General features: G+C 39.4%; 1 protein-coding gene and 1 pseudogene across 2 annotated transcripts in view; one reads left to right on the forward strand and one right to left on the reverse strand.

Moving 5' to 3' along the window:
• The window catches only part of CTDSPL2 (CTD small phosphatase like 2), a 106,467-nt gene that overhangs the window by 24,273 nt on the left and 67,046 nt on the right, over window positions 1–15,148 (forward strand). For both annotated transcript variants that reach the window (XM_012442202.2, XM_012442203.2), the window contains exon 2: window positions 13,505–13,714. In XM_012442202.2, coding sequence (XP_012297625.1) covers window positions 13,529–13,714 — 186 coding nt within the window. In that variant the 5' untranslated portion in view covers window positions 13,505–13,528. The remainder of the gene's footprint in view (window positions 1–13,504; window positions 13,715–15,148) is intronic.
• LOC135270393 (heterogeneous nuclear ribonucleoprotein M-like) lies at window positions 983–5,451 on the reverse strand (annotated as a pseudogene).

Raw genomic sequence — 15,148 nt, forward strand, 5'->3', positions numbered from 1 at the left:
CCTCAGCCTCCCAAAGTGCTGGGATTACAAGTGTGAGACACTGCACCCAGTGACTTTTTAATTAGTTAAAATGTTTTGTTGGTTATAAATCTACTGTTTTCACATTGCAAGTTATTTTTATTGAAATTGTGTAGAAATTGTTACTTAAAACACTTTTGCCATCTTCTCCACTTCCATTTTCTCTTTCATAAAATAGAAATGACAGACACTACTTTATGTGGTTGAGAAGATTAAGTGAAATAACATATTAGAAAGCCCTTATGACAGTGCCTTGCACATAGCACTTAATTAATGGTACATATTTGTTAATATCACTTTAACCTTTTCCATGTTTAGGTAAATGTAGTTAAAGTAGGTACTTTGTTTTATGACTTTTCTGGAAAAGAATAGATTGAGAATTGGTTTTCTTTTTTTTTTTTTCCGGGAACTAGTATTTATTATCAGAGTTATGTTTGATGTCAGCAACGTGCCACAACACAAAAACAATTTTGCATATTGCAATCTTAATGCAAACATTAGAATGGAACCCCAGTCCTTAAAAAAGTAATTCAAATTTCATCGAAAAGCAACTGAATTTTATCCAGCCAACAAATTACAATAGTTAACAAGAAAGAAATAGAAAATATCGATGTTTAAAAAGGCGTGTTTCTCTCTCTCTCTCTCTTTCTTTTTTTTTTTTGTTGTGAGACGGAGTCTCAGACTGTTGCCTGGGATGGATGGAGTTCAGTGGCACCATCTTGGCTCACTGCAACCTCCGCCTCTTGGGTTCACATGATTGTCCTGCCTCACTCCCAAGTAGCTGGGGTTACAAGTGCACACCACCACACCCGTCTAAATTTTTTTGTATTTTTAGTAAAAGTGGGGTTTCACTATGTTGGCCAGACTGGTCTCAAACTCCTGACCTCCTTATCTGCCTGCTTCAGCCTCCCAGAGTGCTGGGATTACAGGCATGAAGCACTGTGCTTGGCAAAAAGGCATGTTCCTATCGATTTATTTGAACATCGATCTCTTAGCCACTCAGCTTCATGCCATTCATCATCTGGCAGGCTCTCAGCCACCTCTGGCAACTCAAACTTAACCAAAGCACACCCCTTGGACATCACTTTCTTCTTCATCTTGGTTTTGGCTTGTAGCACAAGGCCATATTTGTCTATTTGTCTTTTAGCATTTTCCATGTAAAATCAAATGAGAGATTTCTCACAAATATTTGGTAGGCCTTTCTGGCCACCCCCAGGAGCATGGCCTCCAGCCCCACCAAAGAACCCTGCCATGCCTCCTCCAGGGTTTAAGTGGGTGCAGTCAAAGCTCACATGGCCACTGCCACCCATAGCTAGGCCCATACACCCAATCTCAGCGCCCAGTGTCCGGTCCATGGGGGAACCCATGCACTCGAGGCTGTTGATGCATGTCCTCTCCAGGCTGTTGGGACCTGTCCACACCAGGCCCATCCATTCTAGGTTGTTGGCACCTTTGTGCTCCAGGCCAGCCTCCATGCCTGCAGGAATCATGCACTCCACACCAGAGCCCATGTGCCCAATGGTTTGGTCCACATGGTCAATGGGAGCAGCTATGCGTTCGAGACTGAAGCCCGTGCTGGCATCCATGTGCTCCACGCCAGAGCCATTGTGCTTCGTGATCTCGCCAGTGCGCTCGATCCTAGAGGCCATGTGGTCAAGATCCAGCAGGTTCATGTGCTTTGTGCAGGAGCCTTTATGCTCCATGAAGCCCATGCAGTCTTTGACCAGGCCCGTGCGCTGCATCTTGAAGCTCACAGAATCCACACCATGGGCCCAGGCCTGGACCTTTGCATTCCATGCCAGCACCCCCCATGTGGTCAGTGCCTGGGGCCTATCCTCTAGATTTTGGGAATGCTGCCTCCACCTCCACTTCCTCTCTGCTTTGTAGTGATCTTGCCTCTTCTCAATGTATTAATTAGGATTTCATTTATTCTGCCTGTGTTCATCCCGGATCCAAATTGACCCATGTTTTCCATACCACCACTAAGGGGTCCCTCCTGCACTCTTATTTTGTTCCAAATCCATGCCCTCCATTCTCAGTTCTTCAGGCCCTATGTTTCCCATTCCAGTGCCTTTATTCAGGTGATTGGAATCGATAGTCTGCCCTGCTGGTCCTAATCCTGTTCCATCACCACCAAGGCCATAGGAAAGTTGTGGATGCTCAGGAGGGAAAAAAAAATCTGCTTTGGTCTTTCGAATAGCAGTAGGCCATTGAACATAGATATAGCTTGCATGGCTGTAGTGGACTGTTCAGAAGTAACAGTGCCAATTTCATGATTTTTTTCATCTTTATCCTCAAGAATGTGCTCAGACCACCACATCAGCCAATCAGCTATACTAAAATATTTCCTTCAGTTTCTTCCAGCCAACTTTATAATCCTGATTTGCTGCATATACTGTGCAAGTCTTTCTGCTGTAATACATGGATAATCTCGTTTGGGATGTTAGGATTATTTAAGATACCGGGTGGGATATTAATCATTTCTGGGCCACCTGGTGTTATACCTACTCTGCCAGTGGTAGCCATCACCTTTTGCATTGCCCTCCTGGCATGTTCACTATCAGGATCTTCTTTGACTTACGGTGGTCTTCCACTCAGTGCTTGTGTAGGACTTGCATGGACTTTTTAATGTTTTCTTCCATCTTGAATTCAACAACAGCACACCCTCTTGACTTTCCTTCAGTTTCCGTTGCCCAGGCTGTAGTGCAGTGGCATGATCTCGGCTCCCTGCCTCTGCCTCCCAGGTTCGAATGATTCTTGTGCCTCAGCCTCCCAGGTACCTGGGTTACAGGTGGGCACCACCACACCTGGCTAATTCTTTTGTACTGTTAGTAGAGATGGAGTTTTGACATGTTGGCCAGGCTGGTCTTGAACTCCTGAGCTGAGACAGTCTGCCCACCTTGGCCTCCCAAAATGTTGTGATTACAGGTGTGAGCCACCGCTCCTGGCCTCAGTTCAGTATAAAAGTTTTTTAAGGTGATACCCTGTGTCAACTAAAAATACAAAAGTAGCCAGGCGTTGTGGTGCTTGCCTGTAATCCCAGCACTTTGGGAGACTGAGATGGATGAATCACTTTGAGGTCAGGAGTTTGAGATCAGCCTGACCAACATGGTGAAACCCCATCTCTACTAAAAATGCTGAAATTAGCAGCACGTGGTGGCACATGCCTGTAATCCCAGTTACTTGGGAGGCTGAGGCAGGAGAATTGCTTGAACCCAGGAGGTGGAGGTTGCGGTTTGCTGAGATTCCCTGGATGACAGAGTGAGACTGTCTCTGAAAACAAAAAAAAAAAAGCAGGACTCGTTTAATTTTTTTATGTTTGCATTATAAAGTAATGATCCTTATGTCTTTTTTTTTTTTTTTTTGAGACAGGATTTCACCATGTTGGTCAGGCTGGTCTTAAACTCCCAACCTCAGGTGATCCACCCGCCTCATTTTCCCAGAGTGCTGGGATTACAAGCATGAGCCACTGCACCTGGCTGTCCTTATGTCTTTTTAAACATTCGTTAGATTCTACATTACCTTTCCTCGGGAATGCTACCTGAGGTGTTTTTGCTTTGGTTGGAGAGGTTGAATTAAGAGCATTTTTCAATTTTAGTGTTTTAGATTTTTAGAAAAAAATGAGAACTGGAGGTAACCTATAAATATAATTAAGTTACTTAATTTTACTGTTTTTTTGTTTTTACTTAAAAGTAGCATACATAGGCCGGGCGCGGTGGCTCAAGCCTGTAATCCCAGCACTTTGGGAGGCCGAGGCGGGTGGATCACGAGGTCAAGAGATCGAGACCATCCTGGTCAACATGGTGAAACCCCGTCTCTACTAATACAAAAAAATTAGCTGGGCACGGTGGCGCGTGCCTGTAATCCCAGCTACTCAGGAGGCTGAGGCAGGAGAATTGCCTGAATCCAGGAGACGGAGATTGCGGTGAGCCGAGATCGCGCCATTGCGCTCCAGCCTGGGTATCAAGAGCGAAACTCCGTCTCAAAAAAAAAAAAAAAGTAGCATACATTTCAAATATTAAATTCTGATTTGGAAGACTTAGTCATACAGGCACTCTTTGTACACTGGTAGTTCAAACCACTTTTCCAGATAGCAGTTTGTTTAGTATTTCTAGAGATACTACCAAATGTTAACTAACAATCTTTAAACTTGTATATTCACCTTTTTTTTTTTTTTTTTGAGACAGAGTCTCTCTCTGTTGCCCAGTCTGGAGTGCAGTGGCGTGATCTTGGCTCACTGCAACCTCCACCTCCCGGGTTCAAGTGATTCCCCTGCCTCAGCCTCCCAAGTAACTGCGACTACAGGTGCACGCTGCCATGCCCACCTAATATTTTGTATTTTAATAGAGACAGGATTTCACCATGTTGCCCAGGCTGGTCTCGAACTCCTGAGCTCAGGCAGTCCACCCTCCTCAGCCTCCCAAGTGCTAGGATTACAGGTGTGAGTCACTGTGCCCAGCGGTAAATTCACTTCTAAGAAACTGTCTTAAGGAAAGAATCAGAAATGTAGACTGAAATTTATGTGATTATTTCATTTGAGGTGATGTTAGTAATTATGAAAGTTTATTTTCCAAGAAGTCAGTGATGGAATCTGTTTTAATTTATCTGTATATTGAAATATTACCTTACCATTAAAAATTATTATTATTTTTTGAGACGGAGTCTTGCTCTGTCATCCAAGCTGCATTGCAGTGGTGCAACCTTGGCTCACTACAACTTCCACCTCCTGGGTTCAAGCGATTCTCCTGCCTCAGCCTCCAGACTAGCTGGGATTACTGGTGCCTGCCACCATGCCCAGCTGATGTTTGTATTTTTAGTAGAGATGGGGTTTCACCATGTTGGCCAGGCTGGTCTTGAACTCCTGACCTGAGGTGATCTGCCCACTTCAGCCTCCCAGAGTGCTAGGATTACAGGCTTGAGCTACCGCATGTGGCCAATATTCTCAGAGTTTTAAAACAATGTTGGTAAAATATAGTAAGAGCCGGGCACGGTGGTTTACGGCTGTAATCCCAGCACTTTGGGAGGCCGAGGCAGGTGGATCACAAGTTCAGGAGTTCGAGACCAGCCTGGTCAATATGATGAAACCTCGTCTCTACTAAAAATACGAAAAAAATTAGGCAGGCATGGTGGTGGGCACCTACCAAGTCCCATCTACTTGGGAGGCTGAGGCAGGGGAATTGCTTGAATCTGGGAGGTCGAGGGTGCAGTGAGCCAAGGTCGAGCCACTGCACTCCAGCTTGGGCAGCAAAGCAAGACTCCATCTCACCAAAAAAAAAAAAAAAAAAAAATACACACACACATACACATATGTATGTATATATAAATAAATAGAAGGAGAAAAACATGTAATACAGGTAGTGTAAGTATAAATATTGATTAAAATATTTATACATATTAAAACAAGCAGAGTAATATACCCACATTTTCAGTCATCTCTAGGTTAAGGAATTATGGGAGGGTTTTTTTTTATGTTTTTCTGTCTTTTTGGTTTTTTTTTTTTTTTGGTTGGTTGGTTTGGTTTGGTTTTTTGTCAAAAAAATCAATGTACTCCCCAGGGAGTCTTTTTGTTTCTTGTCTTTTGTTGTTGTTTGTTTGTTTTGGAGACAGGGTCTCAGTCTGTTTCCCGGGCTGGAGTGCAATGGTGTGACCATGGCTCCCTGCAGCCTCAACCTCCCAGGTTCAAGTGATCCTCTCATCTCAGCCTCTCAAGTAGCTGGGACTACAGGCGTGCACCATCACTCCCATATAATTTTTTGTTTTTATTTTTTGTAGAGACAAAAGTTTTGCTATGTTGCCCAAGCTGGTCTAGAATTTCTGGGCTCAGATTATCCTCTCACCTCAGCCTCCCAAAGCTTTGGTATTATAGGTGTGAGCCACCACGCCCTAAAGTTTTAAAATTGTGTGTATTTTTTAATCAGAGAAAAGGATCAATATGTCCACCAAAAATAAGAATTTTTCCAGCTCTTAAGGAATAAAGAGTGATTTTTGTTTTATATAAATAATTACATACATCTCTCACTGGATTGTTGTAAGCCCAGCACATGATTAATATGTTTTCACTGAAGTTTTTCCCCCTGAGTTTGAGTCATTTACTGTTTCTATCATGTCTTACAATTTTTTGTTGAAAACTGGCCATTTTAGATAATATTGTAGCCACTTTGGATTCATTATTTTTTCCCTTCCGTTGGTTGTTTAGTAGTAACTTACATAGGCAGAAGAAAAATCTATGAAATTTATCTCCCTGCAGTATGCAACCACTGATGTCTCTGCTTAATTTTTTTGTTTGTTTTTGAATATTTTTGCTTCTATTTTTTAAGCCTGACTTACTAAAGCATATCTTCCTATATATTTGCATAACCTAGTGGTCAGCTAATGATTGGACTAATAATAATCCCAAACATCTTAAACACAGATCTCAGCTGTAAAATTTTTGAACTAGTAAATTCACTTATCTATCTTAAGGAAAGAATCAGAATTGTAGACTGAAATTTATGTGGTTATTTCATTTGAGGTGATGTTGGTAGTTATGAAATAGTTTATTTTTCAACAAGTTAGTGATCAAATAAATTGTGAGACATTTATATTGAAATATCGAAACATTTATATTGAAATATTAAATGACCATTAAAGATTATATTCTGTAAAATTTTGACAAAAAGATACATGCTCCTATAATATTAGAGGGTGTTTCCTTTCTTCAAGGCAAAAATCTGTTTTGATTTTTTTCTCTTTAGATTATTTTTGTCCCTGATAAAATTTCTTTTTAGTGATATCATTAAATATGTATTCTTTTGTCTCTGCCATTGTTTAGCATGTCTGTGAGATTATTTTGTGTTGTTTATGATAGAAGTACTTGTTCCTTTCTGATGCTGATTAGTATTTACTTGTATGAAAACACCACAGTATTCATTTTTCTGTTTTGGAGCATTTTTGTTGTTTCCAGTTTGGAACTAGAAACAGCCTTATTGTGAATAAGGGTGTCAGCAGCATTTTTGTAAAAATATATTGTGGACGTATTTACATTTCTCTTGGATAACAATTTATAAGTGAAATCACTGGGTCAAAAGAGTTTGGTGAATGTTTATTAGAAATTACCCAATTTTATAAAAAAAAATATGTACTTACCAGCAGCATATGAGACTTCTTTTTATTCTCCATCATTGTTAACTATTTAAATTTGTCATTCTTTTAAATTTTTGCCATTTTAGGAGATATCAGTTGGGTTTTTTTGGCATGTCTTTGTGGTTTTAACTTAAAATTCTTATGAATAATATCGAGTATCATTTTTTATGCTATCACCAGTCATCTAGTTTTTGTGAAATATTTTCTCTTATCTTCGCCCATTTTTTCTGTTGGCTTGTTCTTTTTATCATGTTGTAGGACTTTATGTATCTCCATACAGGGTCTTTGTGATATGCCTTTTGTAAATATTTGCCAGTTTGCTCCTTGCCTTCTTATCTTCCTAATGATGTCTTTTGGTAGACAGAAAGTTTTTAATTTTTATGAGGTCTAGTTTATCCAGTTTTTTCTTTATGATTATTCTTTAAACAAGACCATGCCATTTGCAAAGAGATAAGTTTCACCTTTTTTCTTTTTAATATGGATTACTTTTATTTTTCTTGCCTAATTGCCTGCTTACAACTTCCAGTAAAATGTTGACTAGAAGTGGTGAGAGGGGCTATCCTTATCTTGTTTCTGATATTAGAGGGACAGCATTCAGCCTTTTACCATGCATGATAGGTCCTGTGGGTTTTCATAAATACCTTTTTATTATGTCAAACAGGAATATTATTTTATTCCTGTTTATTCTTCATGTGTTGATTTTTTTTTTTTTTTGAGATGGAGTCTTGCTCTGTCACCATGCTGGAATGCAGTGGTTCGATATTGGCTCTTGGGTTCAAGCGATTCTCCTGCCGCAGCCTCCTGAGTAGCTGGGACTACAGGCTCTCGCCACCACACCTGGCTTATTTTTGTATTTTTTTTGTAGAGACAGGTTTTCACCATGTTGGCTGGGATGGTCTCGATCTCTTGACCTCATGATCCGCCCATCTCAGCCTCCCAAAGTGTTGGGATTACAGGCGTGAGCCACCGCACCCGGCTGATTATTTTTTAATGTGAAAGGGTGTTGGATTTGATCAAATGCTTTTTCTGCATTAGTTGAGATGATTATGTGGACTGTGTGTGTGTGTGTGTGTGTGTGTGTGTGTGTGTGTGTGATGGGCTCTCACCCAGGCTGTGTCACCCAGGCTGGAGTGCAGTGGCACTATATTGGCTTACTGCAGCCTCAGCCTCCTGGACTCCAGTGATCCTTCCACCTCAGCCTCCCAGGTAGCTGGGACTACAGGCATGCACCACCATGCCCAGCCAGTTTTTGTATTTTTTATAGAAACGGGATTTCCCTGTGTTGCCCAGGCTGGTCTTGAACTCCTGGGCTCAAGTCATTCTCACCTGCCTTAGCCTCCCCAAGTGCTGGGATTACAGGCGTGAGCCACTGTGCCCAGCCTGCTGTGAAGCCAGGCATTGACTTTTCATAGCTGTGAACGTCCTAGATGGCATCTGTTTCCAACAGAAAGCCCTTTTATCTACTTAGAAAATCTGTTGTTTAGCCACCTTCATCAATGGACTTAGCTATAACTTGCCTCCATTTTTATATCAGTACCTGCTGCTTCACCTCACCTTGCACATCTATATTATGGAGACAACTTCTTTCCATAAACCTCATGAACAAATCCGCTAGCTTCAAACTTTTCTTGTGCAACTTCTTCACCTCTGGATTAGCTTTGGTTTAAGGGAATGTTGTGGATGGTTTGATCTTATATCCAGACTACTAAAACTCTCTGTATCAGCAAGAAGGTTGCCTTGCTTTTCTTATTGCCCAGTCTGGAGTGCTGTGGTGTGATCTCAGCCCACGGCAACCTCCACCTCCCGGGTTCAGGCTATTCTTCCGCCGCAGGCTTCTGAGTAGCTGGGATTACAGGCACCCATCACCACACTTAGCTAATTTTTTTGTGTTTTTAGTAGAGACGGGGTTTCGTCATGTTGGCCAGGCTGGTCTCAAACTCCTGACCTCAGGTCATCCACCCGCCTTGGCCTCCCAAAGTGCTAGGATTACAAGCCCTAACCACCACGCCTGGTGGCATTTTTAATTTCCTTCAGTAACTTTTCCATTGCATTATAACTTGGCCAGCTAGCACAAGATGCTTAGCTTTTGGCCTGTCTCAACTTTCAACATGCCCTCCTCACTAAGCTGAATCATTTCTAGCTTTTGATTTAAAGTGAGAGATGTTTGACTCTTCCTTTCATTTGAATACTTAGAGACATTGTAGGGTATAATTGGTCTAATTTTTAAATTGTCTTGTCTCAGAATATGGAGGCTTAAGGAAGGGGAGAAAGATGGGGAATAGATGGTCAGTGGAGCAGTCAAAATACAATTAAGTTCACCATCTTATATGGATGCAGTTTGTGGCACTCCAAAACAATTAAAAAAGTAACATCAAGGATGACTCATAGTAGATCACCATAACAGATAAAATAATAATGAAAGAGTTTGAAATGCTGCGAAAATTACCAAAATGTGACACTGAGACATGAGGTGAGCACATACTTTTGGAAAAATAGCTCCAAAAGACTTGTATGCAGGGTGGCCACAAACCGTCAGTTCATAAAAAACACGGTATCTGTGAAGTGCATTTAAACAAAGTATGCCTGTACTGTCATATGATTTCAGCCCTTTTAAATGTATTAAGGCTTGTTTTGTGGCCTAACATATGTACTATTCTGAAGAATGTTCCATGTGTAGGTTGAAAGTATTCTGCTTTTAGAGTGTTCTATACAATGTTACATCTAGAGAGTATTTCAGGTCTTCTTTTTTCTTGTTGATCTTTTGTCTAGTTCTGCTACTAAAAGTGAGATATTGAAGCCTGCAGTTTACTCTTTTTCACTTCATTTCTGACAGTTTTTCTTCATATTTTGGGGTTCTATTATGTGTGCATATATTTAGAATTTTTTTTTCCCTCTCTGTCGCCCAAGCTGGAGTGCTGTGGACGAAATCTCGGCTCACTGCAACCTCCGCCTACCGGATTCAAGCAATTCTCCTGTCTCAGCCTCCTGAGTAGCTGGGACTACAGACACACACCACCATGCTTGGCAATTTTTTATTTTATTTTATTTTTTATTTTTTTTGTATTTTTATTAGAGACAGGGTTTCACCATGTTGGCTAGGATGGTCTCAATCTCCTGTCCTCATGATCCGTCCGCCTTGGCCTCCCAAAGAGCTGGGATTACAGATGTGAGCCACTGCGCCCAGCCTATATTTAATTTCTAAGTGCTGCTTATTACATCAGAAATTTTGATGTGCTGTTATATTTTGTTTATTTTTTCATTCAAAATATTTTGTGTATCCCTTGTCATTTCTTTTTTGACTCACGATTTATTTATGTATTTTCAAATTTCCAAGTATTTAGTACTTTTAAAGATTTTTTATTGATTTATAGTTGTGGTTAGAGAACGTACTTTGTATGCATTTATTCTTGAAACTCATGGCATCTTGTTTTATCGTTCAACATATAGATCTCTCTTAGCATTCCATGTACAATTGAAAAGTATGTTTTCTTTTTGTTGTTGTTGTTTTTTGTTTTTGTAGACGGAGTCTTGCTCTGTTGCCAGGCTCTGGAGTACAGGTGGCGCCATCTTGGCTCATTTCAACCTCCGCCTTCCGGGTTCAAGCTATTCTCCCGCCTCAGCCTCCCAAGTAATTAGGATTACAGGCACTCGTCACCATGCCCAGCTAATTTTTGTATTTTCAGTAGAGACAGTGTTTCACCATGTTGGCCAGGATGGTCTCAGTCTTTTGACCTTGTGATCCATCCACCGGCCTCCCAAAGTGCTGGGATTACAAGTGTGAGCCACCACACCTGGCCAGTGTTTTCTTTATCTGTTTTTTGAGTGGTCAGTTTCCCAAATTAATAAGGGCTTGACTGCTTTAGCCCTTTCAGACTTATAAAGTGTATCTTTTACAATCTACTTACAGAATAGGCAAAAACTTCACACTTCAGAGCTTTCTTTTTTGAATATTAATCTTTCTAGTGAATACTAGTTTGTTAATTTTTAGTTCAAAGGACCTTTCTCCTAAGCTTTCCTTCACTCTCCACACAGAATGATCTAGCGTTTTATATATACAACATGGTAAGTAAATAAACTTACCTGCTATGTATATGTATATATATTTTTTGCTTTTTGGGGGCAGAGAGATTATAATTTTCTTCTTTTTTTTTCCCCCATTCAGACATTACAGTAAGTGTTTAAATTTTAATTAGCTGAACCTCTTGAGACTGGGTTACGTTGTATATCTTCAGTCTTTTAAGACCTACTTTATGTCAGTATGTTATGTCATAATCGTTATGATTTCAATTTAATGATTGTGGGTTTAAGATAGGTTCACCATTAGATATTTTTCAAAAGGCACTTATAAAAAAATTCACAGAAATTAATTTAAAAAGCTTTAAAAAATTTCCCCATGTATTTGCTATAGTAATTTTCCTTTTCTAGGAAGTTCTTTGCTGAATAACAAAGGAATTCAGAGAGGAAAAAAGCAATATTTATTTTATTTGGGGATTGCAGTTTAAACCCAGCACTGTTCGGTTTTAGAAAAATTAGTTATTGGGAAAGGTATTTTGGGACTTCTCTGGTGAATCCTTTGAGTTTGGAAGTGTCTTAGGTCATTTTGGGCTGCTGTAACAAAAATACCCGAAACTTGGTGGGTGAGTTATAAACAACAAATTTGTTTCTCATAGTTATGGACACTGAGATGTCAAAGATCAAGGTACAGGCAGATTTGATGTCTGGTCTGCTTCCTCATAGATCACTGTCTTCTTACTGTAATGTCATGGTGGAAGGGGCTAGGCATCTCTCTGGGGCTTCTTTTATAGGGGCACTAACCCAATACATTCAGGCTCTGTCTTCATGATCTAACATCACAGAGGCCTCACCTCTAAATATCATTGCATTAGGGATTAAGTTTCTACCTGAATTTTGGTGGGGGAGGTGTAGGGGACACAAAAATTTGAGGTAGACACACACAGACATATGTAGTTTCTTTTTTTTTTTTTTTTTTTTTTTTTGAGACAGGGTTTTGCTCTTGTCACCCAGGCAGGCTGGAGTGCAATGGTGAGATCTCTGCTCACTGCAACCTCTGCCTCTCAGGTTCAAGTGATTCTCCTGCTTCAGCCTTTCCAGTAGCTGGGATTGCAGGTGCCTACCACCACGCCCAGCTAATTTATTTTTATTTTTATTAGAGAAGGGATTTCACCATGTTGGCCAGGCTAGTCTCGAACTCCTGACCTCAGGGCATCCAACCACCTCAGCCTCCCAAAATACCGGGATTACAGGTATGAGCCACCATGCCCAGGCTGCAGTTTCTACTTTTAAAAGAGCTTCTCTTTTTTTTTTTTCGTGATTGTTCTTAGTAAAAACAATTTCTAAGACTCTAATCTTTGCCAGGAATTTCTGTACCTTTAGAGTTTAGGGTACTTAATTGGAGTTAGACTGTTCTGTGAATGTGTCCACTGTAGTGAATAGCTTTATTGTCCTTTGCACATTATAGCCTTTCCTAATCCTTTTTTCATTTTGAGCTTCAGGATAGTAAGGTAAATATATTTTTTATACATGTGATTAAACATACCTAAGTTTGTACAAATGAGCCATGACTGGAGTAGGATTAATTCACATCTCTTAATTCTTAGTTTAGTATTCTTTGTATTCTGTTTTACAGATTGTAATTCAGGTATGTCTCTAACTAATTCTAAGTGTTGGGACGATTTTGCTAGCAATTAATTGTCTTACCTATAAAACGAGGGAGCTCGAGTAAATAGCCTCATGTATTCTTTCTGATGTGAATTGTTTTAAAAGTATCATTAAATGTGGTAAGATAGGACTCTCTCAAAATGATCTAAATTCTGTTGTTACACGTATATTATTGTTGATTATTAGAATTGTGCTCATGGAATTAATGAATTCATTGACTGACATTACTTTTCCACCACCTGCTGAGTTCCAGAAAAGCAAAACCTTTCCTTATCTTGTTTATTATTTATTCAGTGCTTACCTGGTCCAGTGCCTTGAATGTGACAAAGTATGGAATAAATATTTGTTGAATGAATGATTAAGCAAATAGTAATGTTGGCAGGCAGTATAGTATTATGGAAATAGCATGCACACTCTGTGGTGCTACCCTTACTTTAGATCATATGATATGTATATTACAGTATTTCAGAGGTTATTGGGAAGGTTACTTGGGATAATATAAATAAAATATATTTAATGCCTTTTACTTAAAATGTTAGTTTCTTACTACAGTCTCGTAGATTCTAGGACTTTTGTTTTTTTAGCCAAGATATTTTTATTATATAAGCTGGGCATATTTGGGTGCAGTAGGTTGAATTTAATAACCTTTAATGTTTTTATTACATTTACTATTTTTCTCTTACAGTTTTACATGTGGCACCCATAAAAGATGAGGCTGAGAACACGGAAAGCTTCTCAGCAGTCAAATCAAATCCAAACACAACGCACTGCCAGAGCGAAGAGGAAATATTCAGAGGTTGATGATAGCCTGCCTTCAGGAGGAGAAAAACCACCGAAGAATGAAACCGGCTTGTTGTCTTCAATTAAAAAATTTATTAAAGGAAGCACACCTAAGGTAATGATTTTATCACATACTTTCATATCATTGAAAGTGAAAATTAGCCGGACACAGTGGCTCACGCCTGTAATCCCAGCCCTTTGGGAGGCTGAGGCAGGTGGATCACGAGGTTCAAGAGATTGAGACCATCTTGCCAACATGGTGAAACCCCGCCTCTACTAAAAATACAAAAATTAGGTGGGGGTGGTGGCATGTGCCAGTAATCCCAGCTACTTAGGAGGCTGAGGCAGGAGAATCACTTGAACCTGGGATGCGGAGGTTTCAGTGAGCCGAGATTGTGCCACTGCACTTCAGCCTGGCAACAGAGGGAGACTCTGTCTCAAAAAAAAAGTGAAAATTATGACATTTTCACTAAGCATGTGTAGATGAGAACTGATAATGCACCAAAAAATTTTGGTGTTAATTTTACTTCTAAGAATTTTACATGCGGAATATTCAATGACAATTTAAGAAGAACATTATTTATTCCACTGAACTGATCCATTTCGCCTTCTGCTTTTTCAACATAGCATTTTGGGAAGCAAAATAAATTTTTCCTTCTTCTTTTACTTGAGTTGTGTCTTTTACTTTCATTTTCTTTCAAAGAAAAGTTAAGGTTTCTTGTTAATATTCACTATGTAGGGAGGTGATGTTTCTCATCTATTCTAACAGTTTTATGATCAGTTCTAACATTTGTATGATGAAAATGTATTGCTTCGTTAAAGAGAAAACAACATTACTAAAAGAAAGAATGGACATTGACCAGATGTCATATACTCCAGATTCATTTTCTGGACCAATTTGAGGTGACCCAAAGAGAGAATCATTTACCCCTCTGAGCCTCAGGAAGATAGTAAAATGGCACTGATACCAACTGTTTTCGTCTGTCTCAAGAGTTGTTTTCAGATTAGATGGTACAACAGATAGAGAAGCAGTTTGATCAACCTTAATGCACTCTATCAATGTATAGTATTATTCGTTGTATGTGTGGATTTTTTTATGACTTTACTATTTTTGTGTTCTTTCTTAGAATAATTATTTATATGGTAAATTTTTCATTATAATGGAATTTTGTTACTTTGTTAAGCAGAAAAGTAAATTACTGGTTGACTTGTTCATAGGAATAGGTTTTGTTGTAATAGAATTTACAAAGCCTAATTACTGTGAGTCACTGGGCAAGATTTGGAAGTATTCATTGTTTGCACAGGGTTTTAATTTTTGTTTTGGTGGTTTTATTTTGTGTTTTTCTTTGTTTCTAATACTAAAATTTTTTGTTAATTAGAAATTTTTAAAAGTTTCTGAATTTATGTAAACTGAGAAAATATTCTAGTATTATCATAAAACAAAGATGAAGTATCTTTCATGAACCTGAATTTCTATCTATGAATTCCTAATGAGTTGTCATCAGCCTCTGTTGCTAGGAACCTTGGTACATATCTTTACTTGGTTCTT

This window comes from Aotus nancymaae, unplaced genomic scaffold, assembly GCF_030222135.1.
Source record: "Aotus nancymaae isolate 86718 unplaced genomic scaffold, 86718_ANA_hifiasm-v0.15.2.pri h1tg000062l, whole genome shotgun sequence".
Classification (NCBI taxonomy): Eukaryota; Metazoa; Chordata; class Mammalia; order Primates; family Aotidae; genus Aotus; species Aotus nancymaae.